Raw genomic sequence first — 13,216 nt, forward strand, 5'->3', positions numbered from 1 at the left:
CTCTACATAATTAGGATATACACAACCTTTCGAGATTCAGTATCAAGCAAAAAGAAAATGAAAAGAAAGAAAAAAGCCAACGGTTACGAATTTTTATTGGTTTCGAACCTACGACTATGTAGCTATTTATGTTGGAAAAATAAACTCCTTAACCGTATTCTACAACCGTGTAGACATCTCCGCAAAGGGATCACAGTCCTCCAAACATTGAAGTGGCGACATGAACAGACCAAAAGTTTACACCGGTAAATGACCTACATGATAGAAGAGTTTTGTTATCAAAAACCTTGTCATTTCTACATAGGCAAAGCGATCATACAACCGCAGACGCTCCCACTCTGATAATCATTTTGTATCTAGAATCCACCCCATAAGCCAATTGCTAAAAATGTTTGCAATACTACGAAGTGAAAACAAGGTAGAACCTATCTGAATGATTGACCATATAGACCTAGCAACCCGACAATTAAAGAAAAAATGTTTTATTGTCTCTTCTTCATGACAGAACAGACATTTCGTACAACCCTGCCAATTATGTTTTACAAGGTTATCTTTAATAAGAATCACACCTCGGCGAAGATCCATGAAAAGACCTTTGTTTTCAAAGGTATCTTCATCTTCTAGGTGAATTTATTATTTACGACCAGTTGGGTTGGTATGCATAATGCTTTATACATGGAGCTTACCAAGAACACACCATTCTTGGTGAGACTCCAACAAAATTCATCAGGATTGAATGTAGCCGCTGAAGCAGTTCGTTCCAAGCAGCTAGTCGGGGATCAATAAGATCACATATAAACGTCACAGAGGGAGGAGTTGATTCCATCAACTTCTATAAGGTATCCCCTTATAACAAATAATAGTAATATTGTACAAGGCTAGATACTATTCGCGAAGAGTGAATGTTCCCAACCATCTATCCTCTCAAAACCGTATCTCCGTTTCATTCCTAATGGAGAAAGAACTAACTTAGAAAATTGATTTTAGTTGCCATAATACCAGTCCAAAAGTGCGAATCACCTAGTTTCCAAAAAAATCTGAGAGATTACATTTGAACCTACGTACTTTTTTCGCAGTAGTTGTTGTCAAACACCATCCTTCATTAACAATCTGGCCAACCATTTACTTTGCAAGGCCTTGTTTTTAACTTCAAGATCATGAACACCAAGTTCATCTTGATCTTTTGGACGGCAAACAACACTCCATTTTATTAACTTGTATTTTTTCTTCTCACTATCCCCTTACCAAAAGAATTTTGATGGAAAATAGTTCAATCTATGCAAGAGTCTTTTGAGTAATTGAAAGAAAGAAACCATACATAGTACCATATTCATAAGTACTGAATATATGAGAACTAATCATTTCCCGAGAGATAGTAGTTTTTCTTTCCAATTACTAAAACGTTTTTGAAGTCTTTCTTCAACAATTTTCCATTCACTGATGGTTCTTCTTCAATATGTTTTCGCCTGAAAAGTGGGTTATGTTGGAATTTTGCAATTCCGTGTTGATGCGCAGAACTCGTTGAATCCTTCAGCTAATAAGATATATATATTGGGTTTAGATATGATGTAGTAGATCCAATCGTCGCACATATTGCAATTTCAGGGTTGCAATTCAGAAAAAAATTATGCGACCTGGTGTTTTCGCTTCGCTGACACATGGATGTTTACGGCTGTCGCTTTCGTTTCATTGATTAGTGCAATGTAACGGGGGCCAGCCCCTGTCTTTCTGAAAATATCTTGTAATCTACGATCTTGCCATGATAATAGCTCGTTGGAGATAGACCTTTTCGTTAATGAAATCGGGAAGAGGTCCCTTTGCTAAAAGAAAATAAAAACTTTCTGAAAATATCTGGGAATTTTTCACTGTCATCGTGTAACTTACCGGTTTCATGAAATCCAATCTGTCAAGATTAGGTTCGGTTGCTATATGCATGAATTATTACCACCCAATTCATTAGTACAGAAGATAACGATAATAGTGAATTATGACATCAATTTGCAACTCACAGGTTCAGTGCGCCAGTGCGTTCAACTCCAACACAAAATTCAGACATTTCCCGAAATTGGAGGCAAAGAACTTTGCCTTGCCTCATTAATTGACAAGAGTTCATACTTTCCAGAGTCAGTTTTTTGTCAGCTCAACATGTATCTCTGTATGCGCCCTACACAAAGTCTATGCCACACTAGAATTCCCTTCTTATTTTTTCTAACAGGAGAAGGCGCTTCCACGGAATCATATACTACGTGTTCTCTAACATGAGTTCTGTGAGTTATTATCCGCAAGTGCCTCAAAGAGTCAAATGCTTGGAACCTCCACAATACTGGACAGGATGTTCCTTAGCTCCACCATCACAGCATCCTGCTCACCCTTCACCTGCGCATGGGGACATAGAGAAGAAGCCGTTCACCTTATCAGAAAACTAATAACAAGAACAGGTTCAGAAGTTCAGTAGGATCTCTCATCTTCTGCTGTAGCCAAAGTTGTGAGGGTAATTTTACCTCAATGGAGAAGAAACTCTCTGCATAGCCATAGAAGGTGATGGTGTTCAGGCTAAGCACTTGCACATTGTTGCTGTAGAGTGCCTCCAGCACCTTGGTGAAGAGGCCTGCCCTTTTGGTCCAAAAGATCTTGAGGTTGTACTTGCATGAACCCAGAGGTATCAACTCAACCTGACCCTGTGAACATGTACAGCTCGGTGAGTATGAGAAAATCAGCGGGATATCACAACTAAAGTTTGGCTGCAAAATCAGCGACGAATTTGATAATTCGATATCCGATGCTTTTCTTTTGTAGCTTCTAAATTTGTGTTCCTTTCACAAACTTGGCTGTTTGAAATTACATGGTTTTTTTAGGGGAAACAAATTATATGACTATAATTTACTGGACCAAATAAAAGTGTGAACTTCTCGCCTTTCGTTTAGCTGTGTTTAGAAGCATGTTGGAATAAATATAAGTTAGGCAACTTGAAGGATATGCAATTAAGTGGCCAACCGTTGGTGAAAAGTACTTGGTCAATGTGGTGAAGTTGAACAATTATATTTTGTGGCATTGGTTGATCTGAATTTTAGGTTCCATTGATGTGCAATGGTTGATCTTAGACCGATGCTCTCCTAACATTCACTTTCAGTTATTTTAACTGCTGATAACTCTGTTAGTGTTCAGTTAATGCCATAACAACAGATAGTACCTGGTAATGGATGCTGTCGGTGGGGGCGAACGATTCCGAACACGACGCGCTTCCTTGCTTCTCCGGGGCCTCGCCGGGGGAGTCTGCTAGCTGGGTCTGCAGCTCAAGGACCTCGTTCTGGAGCTTCTTGATGTGATCGATTGCGTCCGACAAGGTGGACTCCTTGCTCATCTGAAAACACCAGGCAGGAAAAGTTACCTCTAAGAACACAAAATGCAGTTGAATTTTCAGAGAGGCGGATGGATTTTCTCCCATGAGGAAGCAGTTCAGATTATTATTTGTTCTTTGCGTGCGAACACATAAACGAGACAGACATGGCTTGAGAAACACAAACAAATTATTCAGCGACTAATTTCGGTGGCGTGATCAGTCCGACTAATTAAAATCGCTGCTGGGAAAGAGGAAGCAAGCATGAGTAGGGCGCACCTTGGTGATGTTGGGCACGACGGCCCTGAGCGCGAGGATGTTGCTGTTGAGCCTGCTCCTCCTCCGCCTCTCGGCGTCCAGGTTCTTGGACTTGTACCCCGTCGCCTCCCCCGCCGGCGGCAGCTGCTCCCCGTCCTCGCTCTCATCGCCGCCGCCCCCGCCGAAGTTGAGCATCGACTCCACGAAGTCCTCCATCTTCACGTCCTCGGCAGCGCCGACGTCGCCGCGGGCAGCCCTCGGACGGCGCGGCATTGCTGCGTGGGAGGATGATCGATGGAGGAAGAAGATGAGCCTGTCTCCCGGTCTCCCACCGAACGAGAGGCCGGGGGCGTTCAGTGGCAGCGCCGTGCAGTGTGGCTTACTCCCACTCCCACTCTCCCTCTGCCGGTGCTGGTGCGGTGCCTTGTGGGCATCTTGCGCCTCAGGCGGTGGCTTATATGGCCGGGGAGGAATCTCGCGGAGAAAGCAACCGCCAAGGCAGGGCGCGAACGCAAGTGAGATGGTTCTCCATTCTCCTTCTCTCTCTCTCTCCTCGTGCCGGTGTGTGCGAGTTGGTTGCAGCGGCACCTGATGGGCTGGCCCCTGTTGGTTGCGCTGTTGACTACCACCGAGGTGTTGTACTAGCGACGAGAGCATCTTCCTCGCTTCCTCCATGGCTTCACCATTGGTAACTGAAAAAAGGTGCTAAAGCTTCAGGTGTGGTTGTGTCATTTTGCATCCAGGCATGGCCACGCTCTCATTTGAATTCAGAATAAAAAGGAAAGGAGGATTAAAGGAAAATTCGACTAAAACGCAGTTCCCCGCCACCTAAGTTACCACTGATGTGCAAAATATTGGGTTCTCAATTCAATTGTACTAGTGTATAGTATGAAAACAGTGAGACCGATAATTTTACTGAGATTCAAATAGGTGTAGACTCTGCATCTTTCATTATTATTCGGAAATGATCATGTTATGGCCACGAGGTTATAGGGATTCTGAGATTTGCACAGGACAGACGATTGTACAGCAAGATCTCTGAAGCACCCCCTGTGATTTCTTTCTTCCCGGTACAAGATGCTGTATGCGGTGATAGTGTTCTCGGCAGAACAGTGAGCAGTGCGTCACTTGATCGGAACTCGGAAGGGACACTCCGGTCTATCTCTGCGTCTTCTGGGTAATCTGGTAACCGAAAAGACGTCGTGCTACGCTGGACCTGTAGCTGGATGGACGGATGGATGGATGATGGATGGGCCTGTCTCTGTGTGTGTACGTTCAGGCAGAGTCATGGAAATTTTCAAAAGGTAGATCGGTACAAGCAGATATGTATCTATCTTGTAGTACTACGGAAATGATACACTGAAACTTTACCATCCATCTTGTCCCGATATCTTTCTCGTACAGTCGCTGCATCTCAGTGAGTACATGCGCAGATGCTGCTTGGTTGGAGTTCCGTAGGCTGTCAGACTGAGTTTGTTCTTCGTTATTGTGGTGCGTCAGTGCAGCGTATGCTATGTCCATCAGTGGTCCGAAAAAATCCATGATAAGATCTTTCACTCTCTACCGCTCTTCGTCAGCAAAGATGTTACCGCATATCAACTAGGGTGGGTCTGTTTGCAAGTCGATCTATCTCTGAAAATGGAAATGCAAGTGAAGACGTGAATGAACTGCGCGGCATTCTTGTGATAAAAATGTACCCCGTATTTGCTGTTGGTTCGTCTTTCTGTTGACCACGGAAGGGCTCACTGATATCTGTGCAAAGTGGAAGTGTGGGAATTAAAGTCGATGGTAACTTTGAACACTGTTTTGAGACATGATGATTATTTGTTTCCAACGCTTTTTAACATTGCTACTGGGTAGTCCGCACTGCAATGGCGAAGGAAGATGGCCAGGTGGGCGGACTCAAGCAAATGAGGGAGAAATGTAAATCATTTCGATGAAGATGTAGATCGGGGTCTTCTCCTTCGATTCTCCAAAGCTCAAGAGATTTGGGTGGTTGAGGGAGGAGATCTCATGAATCTTATGTTTTTCGTGTGGCTCCAATGGTGGATGAACTTGAGATGAAATGAGCAATCTGAGCTTGAGGAAGAAGAGGTGTATTTATACCCCCCCCCCCCCCCACCACCACCAAATCGAGCCGTTGCAGGAAATTTGGGGGCGGATAATCTGGCCTAAGTATGGACCGGTCCTCCCGGATTATCCGGGGCAAATGGAAATATCCGGACGACATCCAGTGACATCGGCGCTTAAGTCCTTAGCCGTTTTTCAGGGCTCGGATATTCTACAAATATCCGGTCCCGAATTATCCGCCCTGGAGAAACTTTCCTGCTTCCTTCTTTTCGTTTCTCAACACAAATTCAATCACTCATAATTTCTGCACTATATCAGCGCACATTAGTGTATCACACATATTGTCATCAAACACACAAAACTATAATTAGAGAGATGTTTTTTCACCTCCAAAGTGAGAGCCATTGCACACATGACGACAAGTGCATATGCAAGTTCAGCGATGTGACATTCATAATGAGCTCGTTGCAGGTATCTAAGCATTCGCCATTATGATTTTGACTCCAAATCAGGGCATATACTCTCATTCACTTGGATGAGTGTAGTAGATATGCCAACTAGGTATACCACAACGGAATCCTAATTCTAGCAAGCCAGGTGACCCACAGATGGTGGTGTGGCTGATACGTCCCAAACGTATCTATAATTTCTTATGTTCCATGCTACTTTTATGATGATACTCACATGTTTTATACACATTATATGTCATTATTATGCATTTTCCGGCACTAACCTATTGACGAGATGCCGAAGAGCCAATTGATGTTTTCTGCTGATTTTGGTTTCAGAAATCCTAGCAAGGAAATATTCTCGGAATTGGACGAAATCAACGCCCAGGGTCCTATTTTTGCACGAAGCTTCCAGAAGTCCGAGGAAGAGACGAAGTGGGGCCACGGGGCGGCGACACAATAAGGCGGCGCGACCAAGGGGGAGCCCGCGCCGCCCTACTGTGTGGCCCCCCTGTCAGGCCTCCGACTCCGCCCTTCCGCCTACTTAAAGTCTTCGTCTCGAAACCCCCAGTACCGAGAGCCACGATACGGAAAACCTTACAGAGACGCCGCCGCCGCCAATCCCATCTCGGGAGATTCAGGAGATCGCCTCCGGCACCCTGCCGGAGAGGGGAATCATCTCCCGGAGGTCTCTTCATCGCCATGATCGCCTCCGGATCGATGTGTGAGTAGTCCACCCCCGGACTATGGGTCCATAGCAGTAGCTAGATGGTTGTCTTCTCCTCATTGTGCTATCATGTTAGATCTTGTGAGCTGCCTATCATGATCAAGATCATCTATTTGTAATCCTTCATGTTGTGTTTGTTGGGATCCGATGAATATTGAATACTATGTCAAGTTGATTATCAATCTATCATATATGTTATTTATGTTCTTGCATGCTCTCCGTTGCTAGTAGAGGCTCGGCCAAGTTGATACTTGTGACTCCAAGAGGGGGTATTTATGCTCGATAGTGGGTTCATGCCTCCATTAAATCTGGGACAGATGACAGAAAGTTCTAAGGTTGTGGATGTGCTGTTGCCACTAGGGATAAAACATCGATGCTTTGTCTAAGGATATTTGTGTTGATTACATTACGCACCATACTTAATGCAATTGTCTCGTTGTTTACAACTTAATACCGGAGGGGGTTCGGATGATAACCTCGAAGGTGGACTTTTTAGGCATAGATGCATGCCGGATAGCGGTCTATGTACTTTGTCGTAATGCCCCGATTAAATCTCATAGTGCTCATCATGATATATGTATGTGCATTGTTATGCCTTCTTTATTTGTCAATTGCCCAACCGTAATTTGTTCACCCAACATCTCGCTTATCTTATGGGAGAGACACCACTAGTGATCCGTGGACCCCGGTCCTATTCTTTACATCCGAAATACAATCTCATCGCAATTGTTCTTTACTGTTCTTCGCAAACAATCATCATCATCCACACTATACATCTAATCCTTTGTTTACAGCAAGCCGGTGAGATTGACAACCTCACTGTTACGTTGGGGCGAAGTTCTGTGATTGTGTTGTGCAGGTTCCACGTTGGCGCTGGAATCCCTGGTGTTGCGCCGCACTACACTCCGCCACCAACAATCTTCAACGTGCTTCTTGGCTCCTACTGGTTCGATAACCTTGGTTTCTTACTGAGGGAAAACTTGCTGTTGTGCGCATCACACCTTCCTCTTGGGGTTCCCAACGGACGTGTCGACTGCACGCATCAAGCTCTTTTTCTGGCACCGTTGCCGGGGAGTTCAAGACACGCTGCAAGGGGAGTCTCCCACTTCCAATCTCTTTACTTTGTTTTTGTCTTGCTTTATTTTACTTTATTTACTGCTTTGTTTGCTTCTTATATCAAAAACACAAAAAAATTAGTTGCTAGTTTTACTTTATTTACTGTCTTGTTCTCCATATTAAAAACACAAAAAAATTAGTTACTTGCATTTTACTTTTGTTACCATGTCTAGCTCTGCACTCGTTACTTCTTCACCTGAGGAATTAGTCTTCACTTTTAAACAAGGGGATGAGGAGAGTTTTAAAGATGCTTGGTCTAGAATTTTTGATTCTTATCGTAAAGCTGAACCTCAAATGACTCTAAGTTTGCTCCTTAGTAACTTTTATTTTGGGCTTATGATTCGCTATAGATATGCCTTGGATGTTGTAGTGGGAGGAGATTTCCTTCATTGCGATGGGGATCAAGCTTTTAATGCCATAAAAAAATTGGTTGCATCACATAGTTCAGCTAATAACTTTGATTCAGCTCTTATTAGCATTTATAATAGATTAAACACTCTTGAGACAAGTGCATCTTGCTTGGAAAAAAATTATAGTTATGTTCGTAACCGTCTTGATCAAGTTTTGGTGAACTCGGAACCTTCAATATGGGATCCTACTATTAAAGTTGTTATAGGTGGTGAAACTTTTCATGCCAATTGTGATATTATGTCTGAATTTTGCCTTATGCCTAAGAGTATTTATGAATCTTTGACACTTTGGGGACTCGTTGAAGGGGAGAAGGAATAACTCTTATTGATAACTCTGTTATAATTCCTAATGGAATAGCCGAGGGTGTGCATACAACCATTCTTGGAAGAACAATATCCACTGATTATCTTGTTATTGAATGTGCAGGAACAGGACAAATCACACTCGGAAGATCCCTGCTGAAACTATTGGGAGCAGTCATAGATGTGGGGGAAGGCACCCTAAAATTCACCTCTACACCGGGAGGTAGACATGTATTCCCTAAATCAAAGAGTAAGAAAAAGAATAAGAAGGGTAGGCGTAAAGCCCGAGGTAATGTTGATGCTTCACCTCTTGATAATACTTGATACACACTTTCTGCGCCTAGCTGAAAGGCGTTAAAGAAAAGCGCTTATGGGAGACAACCCATTATTTTACTTCTGCACTTTATTTTATATTTGAGTCTTGGAAGTTGTTACTACTGTAGCAAACTCTCCTTATCTTTATTTTAATGCATTGTTGTGCCAAGTAAAGTCTTTGATAGTAAAGTCAATACTAGATTTGGATTGCTGCGCAGGAACACATTTCTTGCTGTCACGAATTTGAGCAGTAGTCTCTGTAGAAAATTTAAAAAAATCTGCCAATTTACGTGCGTGATCCTCAGATATGTACGCAACTTTCATTCAATTTGAGCATTTTCATCTGAGCAAGTCTGGTGCCTCTTTAAAATTCGTCTTTACGGATCGTTCGTGTTTTGACAGATTCTGCCTTTTATTTCGCATTGCGTGTTTTGCTATGTTTGATGGATTTCTTTGTTCCATTAACTTAGCTTTGTGCAATGTCCAGAAGTGTTAAGAATGATTATGTCACCTCTGAATATATGAATTATGCACTGACCCTCTAATGAGTTTGTTTCGAGTTTGGTGTGGAGGAAGTTTTCAAAGGTCAAGAGAGGATGATGATACAATATGATCAAGAAGAGTGAAAAGTCAAAGCTTGGGGATGCCCCCGTGGTTCATCCCTGCATATTTTAAGAAGACTCAAGCGTCTAAGCTTGGGGATGCCCAAGGCATCCCTTCTTCATCAACAACTTATCGAGTTCCTCTAGTGAAACTATATTTTTATTCCGTCACATCTTATGTGCTTTACTTGGAGCGTCTCGTTTGTTTTTGTTTTTGTTTGAATAAGATCGGATCCTAGCATTCTTTGTTTGGGAGAGAGACACGCTCCGTTGTTTCGTATGAACATATATGTTCTTAGCTTTATCTTTAATGTTCATTGCGAAAGTTGGACTATTTCATTCATTATTATATGGTTGGAAACGGAAAATACCGCATGTGGTAAATGGTTTAATGTCTTGAATAATGTGATACTTGGCAATTGTTGTGCTCATATAGATCATGTTTAAGCTCTTGCATCATGTACTTTGCACCCATTAATGAAGAACTACATAGAGCTTGTTAAAATTTGGTTTGCATGATTGATCTCTAGAGTCTAGATATTTTCTCGGTTGAGGTGTTTGAACAACAAGGAGACAATATAAAGTCTTATAATAGTTACAATATGTTCATATGTGAGCTTTGCTGCACCTTTTATACTTGAGTTTGCTTCAAACAACCTTGCTAGCCTAGCCTTGTATTGAGAGGAATTCTTCTCGTGCACCCAAATCCTTGAGCCAATAACCATGCCATTTGTGTCCACTGATGTCTACGGGAGATTCTATTCTTGTAGACAGTGTTGGGCCTCCAAGAGCAGAGGTTTGTAGAACAGCAGCAAGTTTCTCTTAAGTGGATCACCCAAGGTTTATCGATCTCAGGGAGGAAGAGGTCAAAGATATCCCTCTCATGCAACCCTGCAACCACAAAGCAAGAAGTCTCTTGTGTCCCCAACACACCTAATAGGTGCACTAGTTCGGCGAAGAGATAGTGAAATACAGGTGGTATGAATAAGTAGTAGCAACGGCACCAGAAAAGTGCTTTGCCCAGGACAGTAAACAAGTAGTAGTAATGCAGCAGTAGTAACGCAGTAAAATAGTAAACAAGCAACGATAGCAGTATTTAGGAACAAGGCCTAGGGATTAGACTTTCACTAGTGGACACTCTCAACATTGATCACATAACAGAATAGATAAATGCATACTCTACACTCTTGTTGGATGATGAACACATTGCGTAGGATTACACGAACCCTCAATGCCGGAGTTAACAAGCTCCACAATAATGCTCATATTTTAGTAACCTTTAGTGTAAGATAGATCAAAAGACTAAACCAAGTACTAACATAGCATGCACACCGTCACCTTCATGCATATGTAGGAGGAATAGATCACATCAATATTATCATAGCAATAGTTAACTTCGCAATCTACAAGAGATCATGATCATAGCATAAACCAAGTACTAACACGGTGCACACACTATCACCTTTGCACACGTGCAGGGAGGAATAAAACTACTTTAATAACATTGCTAGAGTAGCACATAGATAAATTGTGATACAAACACATTGCAATCATAAAGAGATATAAATAAGCACCTCACTATGCCATTCAACAGTGAATAAGTATTCTCGTGAAATATAGCCTAAGAGACCCACACGGTGCACACACCGTCACCTTTACACACGTGGGACAAGGAGTCTCCGGAGATCACATAAGTAAAACTCACTTGACTAGCATAATGACATCTAGATTACAAGCATCATCATATGAATCTCAATCATGTAAAGCAGCTCATGAGATTATTGTATTGAAGCACATAGGAGAGAGATGAACCACATAGCTACCGGTACAGCCCCGAGCCTCGATGGAGAACTACTCCCTCCTCATGGGAGCAGCGAGCGGTGATGAAGATGGCGGTGGAGATGGCAGCGGTGTCGATGGAGAAGCCTTCCGGGGGCACTTCCCCGCTCCGGCAGGTGCCGGAACAGAGACTCCTGTCCCCCGCATCTTGGCTTCGCGATGGCGGCGGCTCCGGAAGGTTTTCCGTATCGTGGTTTTTCGTATCGTGGGTTTCGCGACGGAGGCTTTATATAGGCGAAGAGGCGGCGCAGGAGGGTCGAAGGGGTGGCCACACCATATGGCGGCGCGGCCGGGGCCCGGGCCGCGCCGGCCTATGGTCCGGGGGCCCGAGTGCCCCCTCCGGTCCTTCCCGGGTGTTCCGGATGCTTCCGGTGAAAATAGGAACCCGGGTCTTCGTTTCGTCCAATTCCGAGAATATTTCGTTACTAGGATTTCTGAAACCAAAAACAGCAGAAACATGAACCGGCACTTCGGCATCTTGTTAATAGGTTAGTTCCGTAAAATGCACAAATATGACATAAAGTGTGCATAAAACATGTAGGTATCATCAATAATATGGCATAGAACATAAGAAATTATCGATACGTCGGAGACGTATCAAGCATCCCCAAGCTTAGTTCTCGCTCGTCCCGAGCGGTGTAAAACGATAACAAAGATAATTTCTGAAGTGATATGCCATCATAACCTTGATCATACTATTTGTAAACATATGTAGTGGATGCAGCGATCAAAACAATGGTAATGACATGAGTAAACAAGTGAATCATAAAGCAAAGTCTTTTCATGAATAGTACTTCAAGACAAGTATTAATAAGTCTTGCATAAGAGTTAACTCATAAAGCAATAAATCAAAGTAAAGGCATTGAAGCAACACAAAGGAAGATTAAGTTTCAGCGGTTGCTTTCAACTTGTAACATGTATATCTCATGGATAATTGTCAACATAGAGTAATATAACAAGTACAATATGCAAATATGTAAGAATCAATGCACAGTTAATCACAAGTGTTTGCTTCTTGAGGTGGAGAGAGATAGGTGAACTGACTCAACATAAAAGTAAAGAGAATGGTCCTTCAAAGAGGAAAGCATCGATTGCTATATTTGTGCTAGAGCTTTTATTTTGAAAACATGAAACAATTTTGTCAACGGTAGTAATAAAGCATATGAGTTATGCACATTATATCTTACAAGTTGCAAGTCTCATGCATAGTATACTAATAGTGCCCGCACCTTGTCCTAATTAACTTGGACTACCGGATCTTTGCAATGCACATGTTTTGACCAAGTGTCACAATGGGGTACCTCCATATCGCCTCGTACAAAGGTCTAAGGAGAAAGCTCGCATTTTGGATTTCTCGCTTTTGATTATTCTCAACTTAGACATCCATACCGGGACAACATGGACAACGAGATAATGGACTCCTCTTTAATGCATAAGCATGTGGCAACAATTATTATTCTCATATGAGATTGAGGATATATGTCCAAACTGAAACTTCCACCATGAATCATGGCTTTAGTTAGCGGCCCAAAGTTCTTCTCTAACAATATGCATGCTCCAACCATGAAGGTGGTAGATCTCTCTTGCTTCGTACAAGACGGACATGCATAGCAACTCACATGATATCCAACAAAGAATAGTTGATGGCGTCCCCGAAACATGGTTATCGCACAACAAGCAACTTAATAAGAGATAAAGTGCATAAGTACATATTCAATACCACAATAGTTTTTAAGCTATTTGTCCCATGAGCTATATATTGCAAAGGTGAATGATGGAATTTTAAAGGT

General features: G+C 42.6%; 1 protein-coding gene across 1 annotated transcript; it reads right to left on the reverse strand.

Annotated features, from left to right (window-relative positions):
• Positions 1-2,298: 2,298 nt before the first annotated feature.
• Positions 2,299-3,868, reverse strand: LOC124671382 (transcription factor UDT1-like). The gene is made up of 4 exons (XM_047207758.1): positions 3,617-3,868; positions 3,191-3,361; positions 2,502-2,678; positions 2,299-2,376 (listed from the first exon to the last, which is right to left on the reverse strand). Exons 1-4 carry the CDS (start codon positions 3,866-3,868, stop codon positions 2,299-2,301), a joined length of 678 nt encoding a protein of 225 aa, XP_047063714.1.
• Positions 3,869-13,216: the final 9,348 nt, after the last annotated feature.

The sequence above is a fragment of the Lolium rigidum genome, chromosome 7 (genome assembly GCF_022539505.1).
Source record: "Lolium rigidum isolate FL_2022 chromosome 7, APGP_CSIRO_Lrig_0.1, whole genome shotgun sequence".
NCBI classification, from domain to species: domain Eukaryota; kingdom Viridiplantae; phylum Streptophyta; class Magnoliopsida; order Poales; family Poaceae; genus Lolium; species Lolium rigidum.